The 18,535-nt window shown below is 48.3% G+C and overlaps 1 protein-coding gene and 1 long non-coding RNA gene across 2 annotated transcripts; one reads left to right on the forward strand and one right to left on the reverse strand.

Moving 5' to 3' along the window:
- Positions 1-1,687: 1,687 nt before the first annotated feature.
- RFLNA (refilin A) lies at positions 1,688-18,276 on the reverse strand. The gene is made up of 3 exons (XM_054646035.2): positions 17,649-18,276; positions 8,916-9,025; positions 1,688-7,259 (listed from the first exon to the last, which is right to left on the reverse strand). Exons 1-3 carry the CDS (start codon positions 18,015-18,017, stop codon positions 6,926-6,928), a joined length of 813 nt encoding a protein of 270 aa, XP_054502010.1. The 5' UTR covers positions 18,018-18,276; the 3' UTR covers positions 1,688-6,925.
- On the forward strand, positions 8,340-16,365 carry LOC143695456 (uncharacterized). Its single transcript, XR_013184661.1, has 5 exons — positions 8,340-8,652; positions 11,851-11,961; positions 13,245-13,389; positions 14,005-14,162; positions 16,278-16,365. It is a non-coding gene; the product is annotated as an uncharacterized LOC143695456 (long non-coding RNA).
- Positions 18,277-18,535: the final 259 nt, after the last annotated feature.

Genomic DNA, 18,535 nt, shown 5'->3' on the forward strand with positions numbered 1-18,535 from the left:
TGAGGACAATATAACCTCCAGCTGCTTGGCATTGCCTAGAACTTCCAAAGCCACTCCTGCAGGTCCAGGCTGTGACATTGCCATCTGCTGATGGAGAGCAAAGACCCAGCCTAAGGTCTTGCACATGGTATTTGGACTGATGGTTTGGCAGCAGGGGGACGTTATTACTGCTCCAGGATCAGGTAAGGGTCTTTCTCGAGCAAATCTTTCCATTGTTTGTTAACTGTAAATAGCTGTGGAATGAAATTTGATGAAGGCATCTCTTGTTTCCTTACAGCTCTGCTTTGTTGAGTGGAATAGGGATCCCAGCCATGTGGAGTTTTATTATTATTTAATTTGTAGTTGCCCATAATCAGCAAATTCTTTTAGGTGAGGCTTTTGGCATTTCATATTCAGCATTCTTGCTGTCTGTAAAACCAGCCTAAACCTTTCCTTCTGTTCCTAAAGGCATCTAGTTTAAATTCAAAGTCCATCCATTATAACTTCAGCACCTTGTAATCCCTCAGAGATATGTGCAATTACTCTCTGAAATATCCCAGGAGCAAAACTAATACCAAGCATCATCTGCTTAAATTTACAACATCCAACTAGCACAGTAAAAGCCACTAGCTTAGGGGTTAGCTCATCTGAGCACACTTGCCAAAACACATATCCTGCATCTAATACTGCTTTTGCTGCTGAGGATTTAGCTGCCACCTCAGGAATCTTCATTGGACAGCACTCACATTTTATGGTTTTATTTAAATAGCAGGAGTGGATGCACATGTCCTTCATCTGGCATTTGGGTGTCAGCCAGTGAGCTCACCCGGCCTGCACAACCCCTGCCTTCTCCAAGTTGTTGTGTTTCCTCAGGTTCTTAGCCATGAGCTTGTCTCCCATCCTTCATCCTAGGAGCAGTTCAGCCATAATTTCTGTCAAAGGCTTGGGATGAGGACATGGGCACTTACGCTGCAGCTGAAGCAAATTCTTGCATAACATGGCTTTGCTTCTCCTTTCCATTCCTTAGAGTTTTACAGCCCTTTTCATCCAAGCCTATTGACTTCATCCCTATAAATCCAATGATTTTTCCATAAGGATTAGTGTCAGATTCTCCCTGCAGACATCTTGGGTCTTGGAAGACAAAAGAGTGTTCTACTAAGGGCTGGCTGGTGAGCTTGAGGCATTTACAGCCATGGCTTTAAAATGCACTTCATGGCCAGGAGGGGTTTCAGCCCCAGGGCAGCTCATCCACCACTGGGATTTGGGAAGCCAGGACATAGGAGGGATCCCAATAGTGCCCTGGAATGTGGACACCTGGATATGAAATAAGCATTGTGTGGGTTCTCCCTGCCCTTGAAGGCCATGGAAAAGCTGGGAGAGGAATTGTCTAGATCCAACACCAAGGTTTCACAGCTGGGTACAAGATGAAGCTGGAGAGGGAAATTTAGAGCAAAGAAATGGTCAAACTGACAACCAGGGAAATCCTGAAAGGTAAAAGTGCCTCTGAGAGTTCCTCCTCAGCTTTTCAGCTTCCCTTGGGCACACAGAGCAGGGTTTGCACATCACAGCACTGACTATGCCACAGCCACCCATCCACGGGAGCTGGGCTGAAATCCACAGAAAGGCATTTCTGAACACACCAGAAACAGAAAAAGGGCATTAGGCACCAAGGGATATGGAAGAGGAAGGAAACTCTGCACACATCAGCAAGAGGGTTTGAGCATTTTATTATGACATATAAATTTTGTCTTCTTAAATTACTCTCTATGAGTCGAAAAGAAAGGGATTATGGTGGAGGAAGGAATATACAAAAATAAAAGGATATTGTGAGCTACTGCATCACCACATATACAACAGTAAAGTACTTTACAAGCACTTAGAGAATCAGACTTACAAAAATAAAAATATGACACATCCTTATGCATTTCCACCACTTATAAGTTCTCTTCTTCCTTCTCTAACCTTCAGACACCTTTCAATCCCATCCTCAGGTCACAATTCACATGATAGGATACTTTGCTCATTCTGATGGCCATTACAGTATCTGAAAAAGAATTAGTGCCTCCCAAGACTTATAAAATCCAATGGTTATAGAGCTTTAGGGGAGATGTTTAGAACAGATCAATTTGTGAGTGATCAGGTGATCCTCAGGGAGCAGACTTTATCTGGCAATAAAAATCTGAATATCCCACAAGAAGATCCATCATCCCCTCTAAAGCATTCCCCCATCTCACAGAGGCACAGCTCTGTGCCTGTTTGATTGATGCACACAGAAACACCTCCTGAGCCTGGGGAAGGCTGATGCTCACAGGCTTCAGCAGGACCGAGTGACTGTGGCAGAGGATGGATCTGATTTTGCTTCAGCTCTAAAGAAGGCAAAGATGCCTTTTCCTACAGGAAAAGAGGCAGGTTAAAACCACAATGGCTAAATATCCTAGATCACAGTGTTCACACACAGAACCATTCACCTCTATGTCAGACTCACACAGTCTTTAGTCTTCAGTTTGCTCTACAAAGTCTTTTTTGCTCATTAGCCCTCTGGTGACCTTTCCCATTTTTTTTAAGACACACTCAACATAAATAGTAAATAGCATTCACTTCTCTGACCAGCAGCTCACTCAAACACTGCTATCAACACCCAAACACCATTTCAACAGTCCCAGAAAGTGTGCACCCAGGGTGCAGATCTGTCTGTATTTCACATTGATGAAAGTAGAGCTGGCTTAGGAAGGAGAAAAACAAAAAAAGAAAAAAAAAGGCAAACAATAAAGACAAGCAGTAAACTTTTGGTCAAAGTTGTTCTCTGCAGTTTGTGCAACATATTCCACAGCTTCTAAAAGTTTAATATTTGGTCAGGGTTTCATCTTTTTGGCCCCAAATGCAATGACAGCAATGCAGGCAGGCCAGACATGAGCACACTCTGTTGTATTCCAGGGCAAAAGAATCGTAGGGATGAATGGGAGAGACCCCCCACCTTTGAGATAGGGACTTTCCATATTGCAAAAAACCAATCTTCCCCTCATCAAAAAAGATAAAGGCAGTGTCTGACTTTACCCATCAGGCTTGCAGAGCTGTGGGCAACATGCACATCAGGATCCTGGGGAGAAATAGTGTAGCCACAGTCCCAGCTATTCAAGGAAACTCACATTTCCATGGTCTAAATTTATCATTTGTATCTTTGAGAAAATATACAGGAACAAACATCTGTTGGCTGACATTAGCAACACTCCATTTAAAGGAAAAGCACCTCCCTAGTGGGACTAATTGTTCCTTTGAGATGTACAAACACACTACAGGTATGGCACAAGGCACTTCTTGGCTGCCCAAAGTGATTCTTCATTGGCAACACAAAAACATAATTCAGTTTCTGGTGTTTAAGCAAAACAAAAAAAGTCATCACTTTTCCCAGTCATGAGTAAGATGAACTTTGGCTTTTCTGCCACAGCCTAACCCAGCCACAGAGATGGGAGCAGCAGGGACAGAGTGGGCAGGCAGGCTGGGGTGTGAGCCCAGGCAAGGGTGAAGACTTGACCCTCTGTGGTTTCCTTGACCTCAGGAAAAACAAAGTCCCTTTCCAACACCAGCTTTTGCTGAGAAGAAAATCAGCTTGTGATGGGCCCATGGCAGATACCATATAAGAAGGGATTTTTCAGAAATTTCTCCAGATCTCAGGCACTTGGCAATGTCCCAGTTTGGATGTGGTCCAGGGTGACAGTCCCACCATAGCCACCATGGCTACACAGCTCAAAGTGTGTTCAGCAGCCTAGAAACCCAAGCTGCTTTCTATCTTTTTTTTTTTTTTTCCCTAACATGGCAAAACCAGAAAAGCTGCTTAAACTCAAAGGAGCAGGAGCATGTTAGGTCACTTCTGGTGTATTTGCAGAGAAAACAAAGCATGAAGCTTCAAAGAGGCCTGGGCTGGGTGTGTGGGACCCTCCAGTGCCAAGGATGCAGCCCTCCACTGCACCCTCCTGGGGTCACATCCACCTGTGAGACTTTGCCTCAGCAGCCCCTCTCCCTGTGTGGTGAAAGTCCAGGTTGAGGTTCAGTCTCTCTGCTGGATTTGTATTTGCACACTGGGCTTTTTTGGCTTGCCTTGAATTCTCCCTTACTGTTGCAGCTGATATTTAGGAAACAGAACTACCAGTGGACAGAGTGGGCAGAAACCTGCAGCCAGTCCTGATGAAAGGGACTTTTCTGGGGAAAAACCGTCCTGCTCAAAGACCAGCATGTTCAAGCACAGCAGCTCTGTGCTTGAAGCAGGGGAATACTCCAGCTGTTCAAAGGAGTAAAGCCTGATGTGTGGTCAGAACAGGGAGAGTCTGGCATCCCCTTGGCTCTGAGGTCAGCCTGTCTCCATCAGTGCCCTCTGTCATCGTGCAGGGATCTCCTGGGTGTGAGTATGGCCTTTCCTCTGGACTGCACTGCTGTCAGCCTGGGACCCTGCCCCTCGGCACAGACTCTTGGGGATGCAGGCACTGAGCCCTCCATGTGTCCCCAGGAAGGCAGAGGGGCATCTCCCCTGCTCCCAAGGCTCAGCAGCAGCCCTCCAGAGCCTCCATGTGTCCCCAGGAAGGCAGAGGGGCATCTCCCCTGCTCCCAAGGCTCAGCAGCAGCCCTCCAGAGCCTCCATGTGTTCCCAGGAAGGCAGAGGGGCATCTCCCCTGCTCCCAAGGCTCAGCAGCAGCCCTCCAGAGCCTCCATTGTCCCCAGGAAGGCAGAGGGGCATCTCCCCTGCTCCCAAGGCTCAGCAGCAGCACGTGGCCAACAGGATGGACCTGAAGATGAACCAGCAAGTAAGTGCATCACCAACCTCACTGCACTGGGGCCATGTTCATCCAGGCACCAACTCCCTGCTGCCCAAGCCAGCTCTCCTGTTTGCTGGAGCCCTGGGGAGAAGGGTTGCTTCAGGCATAATAATCCCTTTGGAGGCAGATGCTGCTTTTCCAGGCTTTGATGCTGACAGACAGTGACAGCAGAATCTGACCACTTACAAATATAGTCCTTGTTTGTGCTGCTGTAAAGAATTCAACAGTAGGTGGAAGCCTTGGAAATCCTTTGAGGGGTTCTTCCTACCAAGTCCTAACTCCCAGTGGACAGGGAGAGTTCAGCACTGCCATAACACACATCTTTCAGCACTGACGATGCTCCAGCTGTCAGGATTGAAGTTTGTATTTAAAGACTTTATATTTACCTCTGGTGGAAAAACTGTGCTACATTTTAAACAAGAGAACTCTGTTTCATAAAGGTCACAGTTCTGGTCACATTTACCAACTGCTTTTTGAAACTGATGGAAAAAGTATCTTTATAAGTCACTAATTTTATTATTTTTTCAAGTTTCTCAGACCTTTTTTTTTTTAAATCTCAGCGGGTTTGTGCGTCAACTGTTCTGGGCAATCAGCTACATCTTGTTGACATTGTTAATAGGCTTTCTGACTTGGCTGCTCAGCTGTGTTCTGAAATAACTCCATCAGACTCACAGCAAGTCAGGAACAAAATGGAAAGTTTAGAAGAGAGAAAGCTGGAAATTAATTTCCGGAGCTGTGTGGTTATTTCTAAGCCTGAGCAGCATGCAAAAATTCTTGGTAAGATTTTTGGAGACAATTCCATGCTATTTTCAAAAGTTACATGTTTGTGGGAATCCAGGCTCTTGCAGATTTTCAGCAAGAGACCAAAGTGAAGATATACCAGGAGATGGGATTCATGAGTGGGGAATGTTTTACCTTAGGATGGTTGCACTGACTCCTGCTCACTGTTTCTTGGTCCTGTTGCAGAGACAGTTCAGCTGTTTGTGAAGTTGCTGTTTTTAGTGCTACAGCCTGGCTGAGTTAGGAAAACCCAGATGGATTTGGGCTCTTTCAATCTTTCAAGCTCTACACTGAGAAAGTCTGGCTGCTCCTCTACAGGCAGAAAAGCTGCCCATGCCACAAATATGGAAACTATTGAGAGGGTGAGTTAACTCTGCCCTGGCTTCAAAGAAACCAGGGAGCACCTTTCTGCTCTACACTCCTCTCTGCAATACAGCCACACCCTGAAACTCAGAAGGTCTGCAAGTGCATACAGATCCCTTAAATTAGGTGTTGGAGGCAGTGAACAGCATGGGACACTTGGTATGGCAATACTTTTGTTAGAAGGGCGCTGGGCTCCTAAATCTCTCAGTGACTTTTAGAAACTAGCCCTTCAGCTGTTCATTTCCCTCAGTCTCCCTGCTTGCTCCTGGCTGGGCTCACAAAAGATGTGTCTGTGCATCACAGCAGGCCTTCCTCCCATCTCCTGGTTGTGCTGTGCTTTGCTATGGTATACAAACATCCAGCTGCCAGCAAGAGCTGGGGGACCTGTTTAAATCCTCTTTTTCTCGAGGTGACAGTCTCCACTCCTCTCAGGAAGTGAGGTGACTGCGGTGCTGTAATAGGGCAGCTCTCACTGAGAGGAGCTGTTGGAGCAAGCTGTGATGTACTGGTACAAATAACCACCTCCTCTGCATTTCAGCTCTCAAAGAGATCTGGCCTGGTGTGTGCTGGGCCGAACAGACGCTGACTCTGCAGTTGGTCTTCCCTTTGCAGAGACCAAAATAGCTCTGAAGCTTACAATGACTCTCACCTATGTGCTAGACAAGACCTACAGAGCTCATAAGGCATCATTCTGCAATGGGTAACAGGGTCCTTTGTCATCTTGACTTCATCTAAACACAAGCCAAAAATAGATACGCTCGGAGAAAAAAAAAAAACAAAAACAAACAACCCAAAAATAAAATCCAGATCATGAATGTCAGGAACGTCGCAAAATACAAGCCAGCCTCTCACTGATCAAAACCATCCTGTGCCCTGCAAGCCTCGAGAGCTGCTCTCCAGCCATGAGTATTCAGTTGCCACCGAGCGAGGCCCAGCCAGAGCCCCGTGCAGGCCGTGGCCCGGCGGGGGTTGCGCGGGTGCCAGAGCAGGGCGGATCAGAGGGTCTCGCTGTACATGACGCACGGGCTGGTTTCCTCGCAGAGTTCCAGCTGCACGCTGGAAGCAAACCAGCGCTTGGCACAGCCCAAGCTGTAGTTGAGGGTGGTCCGGTAAATGTTCTTGGCACGCTTAGGGAAAATGATGGTCGTGCTCTGAAACCTCACCGGCTTCTGGCGGGGCTCGAAGATCAGCTGGGACTTGTAGTTCCGCCAGGTGCAGTTGGGAGCGGCGATGATGGTCTCGCTGTAGGTGGTGACCGTGGGGATGGGGCCGTAGAAGATGTCGTCCCGATAGTGCTTCTCCGAGTCGTACTTCACCTCGGAATTGCACCTGCAGAGGACACCAAGGGATCAGGAGCACTGCCCAGGCAGCAAAGGAGGCAAGACAGGCAGGACTCTCCTCTAACCCTTCGAAGCTGGCAGCATTTACCACCTCCTACTGCACAGACACTGGGGAGGTGCCAACTCTACAACCCAAAGCCAAGAGGACTCTCTGTCCTGCTGGGGAATCTTGTTGGAACCCCACCTTGCTGTGAATCCATCTCAGCATTTCCACAATGTAGCAGAACCAGGGCAGAAAACACCTTGCTGCAGAGGCCACAAGCAACAACTCTTCTTCCTCTGGTTTTCTCCATGGGTCCCACTGGGGCCTCAGCTCAGCCCTAAGAGCTACACTGGATGCAGACAAACACCCTATAATGGACCTGTTGAGCTGTCAAGGCTGTTTGTCTTTTCTTTCATCATTGCACAAAAATGCCCAAACCAGCTAAAATCTAAGTGCTGGGAGATGAGGGGTGAGAATGCTTGTTGGAGTTTACAAAAAATCCAAGTAATGCTAAAAGAGCAGGTAAACTAAAGGGATATTGTGGGCTATGGCTGCCCAAGCCACTGGTCTCAAAAGAACTGGCCACCTGAAATGCCAACAGATGAAGAACCACAACAGGTAGGATGCCATGGCCCTGCCTTTTTTTCTGCAGCCATCCAGAAAGGATGTGCAGACACCAGGCCAGAAAAAGGGCTTTTTCTGGAATCCCTAGCCATGGGGAACAGGACTTCCACTGATCTTCCCTGCTCCCCAAATGCTCCTCCAGCAATCAGCAGCCAAGGAATGTGCAGTTCCACGTAAAAAAGATTAAAAGCTGGGTGTGTGCTTGTCATTACCTCCACCCAGAGGGGGGCTGACTGATTGTGCACCGCGTGTAATCTGAGCTGCTGTAATGTATTTTGCACAGCTAGGGTGTAAGCAAGTCGTTCAGCACACATAAAACAAGACTCCGATGTAATCACCATTAAAACATGCCCGCTGGCAGTTCCTCAGCCAGCAGAGATTTACTGGGGTACATTTCCAGAGAGACTTTTGCATAGGTTGAGGGGGTTTACAGTCCTTCCACTGTCCCTGACCCAAGCTGTGTGTAAGTGCTCCCGCTGTTTGCAGGATTCCACATCAGCAAAAGAGCAAATGAAGACCAACATTTATCCATTGGCCACAGCACCAGCCCCACAGGAGGGCAGAACATCTCCATAAGTGGCTTGAGGGACCATCTCCTCACACAGAGGAGCTCATTCAGTCTCTGTGGGCTGTCTAATACTGGTTTCTCTGTGGCAAGAGCGAACAAAAACAGGTGCCAATTAGAAGGGAGTTGCTTCTTCTGAAGATACAAGTCATCTGGGAACAGTACGAAGACCATCAGATTACTTAGTGGAGGCCATCAAGCCCACAGATGGTAATGGTTTTCTCTCACAGCTTTGGATTTTAGCTGGCCTTGGAAGGAAAGCTGCCTTCTGTTAAAACCTCCCTCCAGATCTTGCCTCCTCCTCTCTGCTTGTGCTGCTGTCAGTGGCTTTAATTCAGGAATTACCCTCCCACCTGTCCTTCCCTTTCCATCAAAAAAAACATGACTCCCATTTGTAAATACATTTTAATTTTTGGCAGAAGCACCAGCAAAAAGATAGAAATCCCCATCTACCCACCCAGTCCCATCTGTACCTGATTTCCTGCACAGGCTCAGGGTTGACCTCAATGCTTTCTCCAAAAAACACCGGGTACATTCGAGGCCTTATCTCTGGCATGGACGGGTTCAGGAGCAGGTAAGGCATCTGCAGGGAAGGAGAGCACAGCAAGTGTTGGAACACGACAGGTGGGGCTGGCACAGTTCATAACGTGCTGTGGCTGGCAGTTGAGCAGCCTAACAGAACACCTGGACTGTCCTCACCAACCAACACCTCCCTCTGCCCCAGCACACCTCCCAGGTACGTGACTGTGCCCACATCTCTCTCACTTCTTGCTGCAGTATCTGTTTGTTGCAATTTAACCCTGCCTTTCCTTCTTCCTTTCTTGCTCCTCATAGGAATTGCAATTGTTTTCAAGTTTTCTTTAGCCCTGATGTTGCCTTTACTGATAGGAATTAACAAGTCTTAAAAAACTCAAAATGTGTCAGCATGGAGAAGTGCTCCGTGTCTGACCTAAGACAGCGATAGGGCCTAAGGCTGCTGACTTGAAGGATGTAGGTTTACTGAAGTGAGACATGTATATGTATTTTTATAGATATACATACAAATATGTACATAAAATCATGTTTCCCTTGAAACAATCCAGCAGAGGAAGTGATAGATTTGCTGTTCCCGAAGTCTCCGTGCCAAAAATGGCTCTTGTGCTCCAAAGGACATTCCTGTTAACCATAAAACTGAGGGTGGGGTGAGACACTGGGGCACCTTGTGGCCTCTGCAATGCAGGAAGCCAGTTGCAAGCCAGCACTTTATAACGAATGGAGAGGCTCCAATTCATGACACCAAAAACTGGATTTTTAAGACTAACTGCACTGTGAACTTACTCTGACAAATTGTCACAGACCAGCCTAGGCTCCTCTGCCCACCACAGAAATGACTAATCCCACTAGATTTTATACTGGAGTGCTCTTAAACACCAGTTCCCACATATGGGGATCCTGTGTCTGGAGCCTGGACCAAACCCAGCAGCTAATTCAGCCTAATCCTGCCCTCCTGGAAAAATGTCACTGCAGGTTTCAGTCTCTGCCACAACTTTTCTGTCAGCAGATATTTATGACGCACAGGGACACAGGATCTCTTTAAAGGAGATGGCTGGCAGCCTCTGTGCTGTCTGTAGATGGCTAGCTGAGGTCTGCTTTCCTCTACTGGTTTGGGCCTTCTGCCTCAGGCTAAGGCAAAAAATGTCACTGCTCCATCTGAATTTGCCAAGCCATTTAATTCTGTGTCCCAAAGCCACAAAGCTGTTTCTTCTTTTCATACTGCAATTTCCCTGTACTTTACAACTGTGTAAAGTTGTACTATTAAGTAAAATGGCCAACCCCTCTTTTTGATTGAATACTGTTCCATTGTCAAAACAGAACAGTATCTGCATAGTTATAGGGGGAAAAAAGAAAAAAAAAATATATGTTCACCCTCCCTAGCAAACACTGGCCAAAAGGCAAAGTTCATTCCTGAATTGCTTTCAACACTCTTGACAGGGGAGGGCAAGGGCAGCCTTTCTGGTCATAAATAAAGCTCTTTGCTTCTGAAATGTGAATTGTTTACATCAGACAAGCCTCAGTTCACAAGGGTGCAGATGTCCAGCTTGTAACAGTCTGCACAAGGCCAGAGCTCTTTCTACAGACATTCTGTACATAAGAAGAGGTTCCTTTGGGTGCAGGCGTCAAACACCATTTGCACATGCCCATGAGCTTTGTGAACAGCAGGCAGGCTGCCCTTTGGGGGTTCACCTGTACAGGGATGCAGATTGCTTGAACTGGTGAAGGAAACAAGGCTGGGGATACACGTCCCTCCTTTAAAGAAGCAGTTTCAAAGAAGTGCTTCCAGGCAAATAAGCCTTCACACTTCTTGCTAACAAATGCTGACACCAAGTGTGCTCTGAACATCCCCAGGATGCAGGAGATGTTATGAAGTCCTTCCTGTGGCTTAGCAGGAACATTGCTGGGGCATCTGGCCCCCAGTGTTTGCATGGGAAAAGCCCTCCCAGCCCGCCGAGCGCCGGGGGTGCTGCTCGGTCAGAGCGTGGGCACGGCGGCAATCGCCGTCTGTGCAGAGCACAAGTCCCACAGCAGGGAACAGGAAACAAGAACACGCTGCAGAAACAACACCAGTGTGCACAGAGAAACAGAGGTGCTGGTGTGCACGACTGACATCAATCAGAGTCAAAAATCTGCTGCTGAACTTGGTGAGAGCAGGATTGAGTGTTCTCCAGGTTAGTGCTGGAGGGGGTGTGATGAGACTGTTTCCATTGGGGGTTACAGTTAACCTTGCTCTGGGCAGGGAAGGGTGGCAAAAGGCATTTCATAGGCTGTGGATGAGCACCAACTTCAGACCTGCAGGCTTGGCTTAGTTTAGAAAGCTGGAACAACTGAGAACACTGGCAGGCCAAGGCCAGGATTTCTGCTGCCTGTCAAGACCACTACAGACTCAGATCTCTCTTCTGTGGGCTGCTGCAGGTCAGAAACTTTGAAGTAACCTGGAAGTCTGCACATGGAAGATGTAAATAACTTACAAATCATGGCCTAAAAATAGAGATCTCTAAGATCCTGCAGGCTGCTCACCAAACAGCAACTGATTTGCTTGCACAGCTTGAAGGGGTCACTAAACAGCAACCACAGGTTTCACACAGCAGCCACCGAAAGGCACCTCAGGTGACATTTTGTTTTCCCTCCAGTGATCTTCTGAAATGTCGGCTCCTGCAAGTCACCTGGAGCTGGGAAGCAAGGAACAGGGGATATGAGCTTTCCAAAAGATTTGTCTTTGGGGCTGAAATGTTATATGCTTGGCACATGTCAAAAGCTGGCTTTTTGGCAAGAGTTTGACACCGACTCCTTCCAATCTGCTTTAAGGAAAAAAACCAAAAATGTTCTGCCTGTCAAAAAAATACTGACTCAATTCTTTTTCCTTCTGCACAGGAATGGTTGAAAGAGGAGGAGCACTGGACTGCTGAGCTCCCTTGAGAAAATCAGGACCCCTGGCTCGTTTCTAGGAATCACTTGGTGATCTCCGGACACTCCACAAATAAGGTAGGTTTCTGTATTATCCTGCACTATGGATAGACTGGCAGGCAGCAGAGCTTGCTGCACACTCCTGGGGGTCACTGATGGTGAAGAGGAGAAGTCCACATCACTTCAGACCAGGCTGTCCATGAGTGATCCATAGTCGAGGTCTGTCTATCCAAGGGTTGCTGTGCTGGAACACTGCAGTGGGGACCTGGTCCATCTGTCCCCACTAACTGGAGCTGTGCTGGCACTTACCAGATGCAGCTTCACAAAAGACACCACAACCCTGGCATCTTTAAGGACAGAAGGGGTCTGGCAAGGAAGGTTGAGAAGACAAAATGAAAGATACCGGAGATATCAAAAAAGTGACTCCCATGTTTACAACTTGATCCAAGGTGAATATTAGGCAGTAAATGAGCTTTTATTTTTATTTCTTCTCTAGTACATAATTTGTGTCAACCAGCAAAGAGTTACAGTAGTATTAATAAGTTGAAGAGCTTTCTTGTTTGGCTGCATTTTTCCCTCTGCCTTAACTCTGATGCCTTTCAGGCATGTAACGGCCTGGGCAGCTAAACTCTGCTTTCTGCAAGTAGCAGATAGATAAACACAGATAAAATTGGTTGCTGAATGGAATTCAATCTACAGCCCATCGACAGCATTGCCTGTTCTTTAGCTGCCAAATTCCAGGCAGCAAAGCAAGAAAAAGGAAAGGAAATTAACATGACTTGAAGTAAATAAACCCCCAAAACCTTTCCCCAGAGAGCATAAAGAACCAGAACTGACTGACTCCTTTTGCTATGGTCATTATATGGAAGGCACTAAGATGTGGCATTAGATCTCTAGGGACTGTAAGGGGAAACAGCTTTCCAAGTGTCAGGACTACAAACAGGATACAGCTTCCCAAATTCCCAGCTCCTAACTGAGCTAGGGCATAAGCAAATCTCTCACCACATTTTCCCACTATGGTAACATGTCAGGTCCATGAAAATGTCACTTTACTCAGCTGTTATTTACAGCTATAATGAAAGATCTGGCTGAGTTATTTGACACACATCTACATTCTCCGCTCTAGAAGATAAGCAATATTTGTTTAACAGACCATTTATTTTCCCAATATCTGCACGTATTGCACATTACGAGTAATTTATACCAGAGCCGGATGTGATTATATTGGGAGGTGATAACAGAAAATGCAAAGCTCAGGTAGAAAGCAGGGGTTTATTATTTCAAAGAATTACATCCTTCCTGCTTATCTCCCTCCTTTATTTCAAGTGGGAAATGTGTGCTACTTTGCTTATTGTCCACAGGGTTACGTAGGGACACAATGGAAATTCAAGAGCTAGAAGACATCACCCTCAGTGTCTTTCATCAGAGCCACGCTTTTCAGAGCAGATGATGAGATCCCAATGCCTGTTTCCCTGATCTGCCCAGAAGGGACATCTGTCACATCAGGTGAGGCCAATCAAGTGAGGCCCAGAGCCATGCCCTGTCCATCAAGGAGGAAGAGGAGCGGGTGCACATCCAGAACTGGGTGGGGCTGAGGGCCAGGGAACAGCCAGGTGGGATTAGCCTTTGCCAGGAGAGGACACAGGCGTGGAGCTGAAGCTGGGGGAATTCCTGCAGGATCCAGTCCTGTGGGAGTGGCTCAGAAGTGGGTCAGGATGCCAGGCTGCCAGCACGCCCTGAGGCAAACCCTGCTGTGCTGCCAGATGGGTGCCTTGCTCCCTGCGCCAGCCTGGGGCTTCCCCAGAGCTGCTGGGACCCACGGGGCCTAGGGAGTCACGTCCCCTGCCTCGTGTGTGGGCTGCAGGCTGCCTCAGCTCGGGGTGCTGGGCCTCCCCCTCACGTGTGCTTTCAGTGTAGGTGCTGACAGGTATGGAAATTACATATGGAAAACCTTTGATGGCCGTGTTCCTCACCCAGCCCCTACAGATACTGCCCCATTCCTGAAGCCCTTTCAGTGCAGGATGAGATGCTGGCTCTGTGACCCAAGGGGTCTTCAAAATGCTGCATGTCCGGAAGAGATATTCTTTTGGGGTTTTTTAATATGAGCCATTAATCCAACAGGGTTGGCACAATTGCTGACTTGGACCACGTTGTTGGGACCCCACTGCTGTCTGTGAAGGCTGTGCCAAGGGGCAAGGTCTCCTTCTCCATACTTGAGATGAAGCTGGAATCTCCTCCCACCACCCAAGAGCGATTCTGAATCATTCTTGCTGCGGAATGTGAGTAGAAGTTCCCTACATCCCCACAGCTGATTCAATGGCATTTAGTCCCACAGAAGTCATTGCTCACTGAGGCAGGTTGAGTGCACAAATATTTAAACCTTACAAGGTAAAAGGAACTCACTGCAGTGGCAAAAGCTCCCTTCACTATTGGGAAGGAACATAAAATCTGCTGCTTCAAGAACCCACAATGGATAGTCCTGCAGATGAATGTGAGCTTGATGTCCCCTGATATCCATTAGGAGTTGTGTGATGGATACAAAGCACTTATTTCAGCACAGTCTAAAAGCAGTTCTTCTAGCCCCAATCAGTAACCCAGGGCAAGAACAACAGGGAAAACTCTAAGCAGATATGGGTATTTTGATGTCATTTCATTCCCTACGCTTTCAGCAACTGCATCTTGGTGCATATTATTAGGATTTATTTTGTTGTATTTCTGTTCCTTTTGACCCAGCTTTACAGACACAGTCTAGAGAATTCAGTAACCCAAGTCATAAGAATCAATTTAATAATGTTTCAGATTTAAAAGGCAGAACTAGGTAAAAGTCACCTTCTATTTTCCTTAGGATATTTGCACTTAAGCACAAAACACTTGACAAATTCCCTACATGGATTTTATTTGAAGAAATAAAAGCCAATTTATCCTGCACTACAAGTAAAATGAAAAAAAAAAAAGTCCCTAAATGGTGTTGAACTTGTGGTATTTATGACTCTGGCCCTAAATTGCCTTTCATATTTTCTTGGATCCCAAAGCTGTTCCCAAACTGGCTGGTTAAATGTGAATAAATGGTGCATTGTCTTTGAAACAAAGTTGTGCTTATTAAAGAGCAGAGAGTTTACTTTTTCAGAGTCACAGTTAATAACACAGAGCAGAGAGAACACAGATTTTACACACAAGAAAGTCTTCGATAAGGGCATGCAATCTCCTTTTAGTCTCCATGAGAAGGGCTGTCCTAAAGCAGAAAAATTTTGTAACATATTTGTGAAGTTGGAGCAAAATAGCTGGCTGCAGAAGAATGCAACTGGGTTCAGAGTGGTGGTTTGATAGTTCTGCAGCAAAGAATAGTATGAAATACTTCACTCAGATCTGGAATGTTGTTTCCTTCACCTGACAGCAATTTATTGTAACTGTACATAGTAGAACCTTGGCTGTTGGTGACTGAGTTATGTATGGTTTTATAGTATTCCAACACAAAGAGTGCAGGTTGTGTTCCTGGCTCTGTCACGTTTATAAGCAAAACAACCACTAATATAACAGGCGATTAAAACCAGCATTTCTTGGTGTGCAAATAGCTGCAATTATTGATTTGCCAATTCTGCATGCTCTGATGAACAGCAGAGGAATAGACTTAAACAGAAGCACATTCATGGGTTGCATAACTGCTCATAGATCTGCAAGCCCTTGTAAAATGGCAAAATTAAAGCTAATTAGACACTGCAATTTAGAAGTATGAAGCAAGCAATACTCTTCATATTTTTCCTGCTTTAGTATGAGCTGCAAGTACAGTATTTGCACAGTGGAAATGAGAGGAAGTGAAACTCTCTGCAGTCAAATAGAGTGAAAATTCCTATTTAGTTCATTATTTTGCAGTGATCCAAACAGAGTTAAGAGCAGAGCCCAGCACCACTCCAAATAACACAGTCCAACTGGTTCCAGCATTTGGATCCCTGCAAACTTCTGTACCTGCTAAGAGCATAGAATTCCATACATTCCCAATGTATGGAACCCATACTCTAAGCAGAAGCCCTTGCAATATGATGCAGAATTTGGAAGCATCTACAGTGTAAGCTTTTCTGAAGTGTCTAAAATGTTCATTAATGATCAAAACAACTGAAAAACTTTACCTTATACAGATCACAAGAATAACTTTTTTCCCTGTAGGAGTCAAGCACTAAAACTCTTAATCCCAACAGCCCATGAACTGAAATAAATTTTCTCATGTTCTTTCTTCTTCGATATCTAAGGACTTTCTTGGATGGTGTGGTGGCCAACTGCCATATGACTGGAATGGTGACTGTCATATCCCCATTACAGAGTTTTGCAGACACCTTCACCCCTGCTGTTTTTTGCTCCAGCAGCCTTCACTCACATTCCTCCCCAATTTTATTTTACAGACACACAGGAACAAGCCTGATGCTGCCAAATCAGAGGCGTGTGGGTAACTTTGTACATAAACACTCCCATCGGGATGGCACACACGCCCAGGCATCTGCAGGTAAGGCTCCATATTAGGAACTGCGGCGTTAGCAGGTTTGAGATTTGACTTTCATAATAAGCCCTCACACCCTCTCCACTGTGAGGAGTCATTGTTCATGGGGAAGGTTTTGGCATGTTCAGGAGTAAAATGCAGTTTTCAGTAATATGCTCAAAAGGCCTTAGAACTTGAGAAAGTGCACGAGGGTGTGAGGAGTCATTGCAAAATGTCTCTATGGGAAAGAAGTCTAAATTGTCACTAAACCAGAGGTAGATAAATTTTTCTCATGGAAAGATTTGTGCTGCAGTTGTAAGCCAATTAACCACGTTGAATACACCTACAAACATCTTTTATACATGTTTAAAAAAAATTTTTAAGAGCCCTGGGGAAGAACTTTCATTATCCTTTAAAAACCTCCCCCACCATTGCTTATGCTCTGAACGCTGTGTTTTAAAAACAGGTTTTATAGCTCAGGGATAGAAATAAACAAATAAAGCAAAATAATAGTGATAATAAATCTACCCAGATCCTACTCCACATTCAAGTGCTCCACTGGCGCTGCATCAGGCTGACCGAGACCTGCAGCGCTGTGCCAGCTGTCTGAGCTTACAAACCACTACCCCCGCTCCGCTCGGCCGCCAGCGGACAAACCTCTCACACAGGCTCATGCCACAAAGCCCGGCTCCAGCAAGGGCAGAGGCACGCAGCCCTTCCCATACCCTGTCCCCAGCATCTCCCCGGACACACATCCCTACCCTGCCCCAGCTAAAGGGCACTTTTGTCTCTCTTTCAGCCACGGCTCCAGCAAACGCGGCTTCACGCTCCTCACAAAACAGATGCGGGATGCCAGGGCGTAATGATGGCTGGGAGCCAGACACCCCTGCTTCGGTCCGGATGGATGCAGCTCCAACCTGTACCTACCAGGCAGAGCAGTGTCACTGAGAAACAACGACGCTTTTCTCTTCCGAAGGTGGGCAGGGGAGCTTGGTTCAGACTCGGGGGTTTCACTCCCCCACCGTTATTAGAGTTCACCCAGCCAAGCTGCCAACACTCTGTGAGTGTATCCAAAACCCCTGCCCGGCACCGGGCCAAGCGCTGCCTGGCACAGCAGCGGCGCTGCCAATACCGGACCGCAGCCGCCACGGGCAGCCCGGAGTGCCCTCGGCGGGCGAGGGGCACTGCGGGGGAAACTCAGCCCAGCGGTGCCCGGGCAGTGGTCACAGGCGCCCTCCTGCCTTTCCCCCGCGGGGCCCGGAGGGGACAGAGCCCGGTGCCCGGGTTTGGCTCTTACCACTTTGCCGTCCTTGGCTTCTCGCCGGTGGCCCGGGGCCGGGGGGTCCGCACCGCCGCTGCCCCCTGCTCGGCCCTCACCGGGCGACAGGGAGTAGAAGGGGGGGCTGGGGCTGGGGGGCAGCCCCGAGTCCGGACTGTCCAGCAAGCCTTCCCGGCTCTTCTCCTTCAGGCTCTCGTCCATCCCTTGCAGCTGGAGGTGACCTACCATGTCTGGGGGACAGCGAGGGGGCCGCGGCGGGAGAAAATCCTCCAGCGCCGCCCGCCGCGGAGGGAGGGAAGGGGAAGGGAGCCCGGGGGGCCCCTCCTGCGTCCCGACCGCCGCTACCAGCCTGCCGGAGCCCGGTGCTGCGCGGGGCAGCGCCAGCATCAGCCAGACCGGGGTGTCCCGGCCGCCTCCCCTCCACCGGCCCTGGCCCTGCCCGCCCCGCCGCCCCCGCCCTCAGGCGTTCCCAGGGGAGGGAAGCGAAGCCCGATCCCCCCGCCCAGCCCCGCGGGGACGCGGCCGAGTACGCGCGGCAGCGCCCGGGGCGGCCCCGCCGGCAGGGAGCGCTGGGCGCGGCGGGGGACGGGACGGGGACGGGACAGGGATGCGCCGCGCTCGTCCACAGCCTGCGCCGCCCGCCGCCTCCCGGCGGCTCATTTATCCGGAGAGGGTGGGAGGGAGCCGGGCAGCGCCCTCCCCTTCCCCCGGCCCCCCAGCTCTGTCCCGGCCGCGCGTTCTCGGGCGCTTCCCAGGCACGGAGCGCGTTCGGCGCCGCCCGCCCGCCCTCTCCCTCCTGAGGGGACGGGGCAGCCCCCGCGCACGGCCGGCGGGAGAGGGATGTTCCCACGCACCTCCTCGTGGGCTGTGGCTGCCCTCTGGTAATTCCCTTACTGCTGTCCGAG

The sequence above is a fragment of the Agelaius phoeniceus genome, chromosome 18, assembly GCF_051311805.1.
Source record: "Agelaius phoeniceus isolate bAgePho1 chromosome 18, bAgePho1.hap1, whole genome shotgun sequence".
In the NCBI taxonomy this organism is placed as follows: domain Eukaryota; kingdom Metazoa; phylum Chordata; class Aves; order Passeriformes; family Icteridae; genus Agelaius; species Agelaius phoeniceus.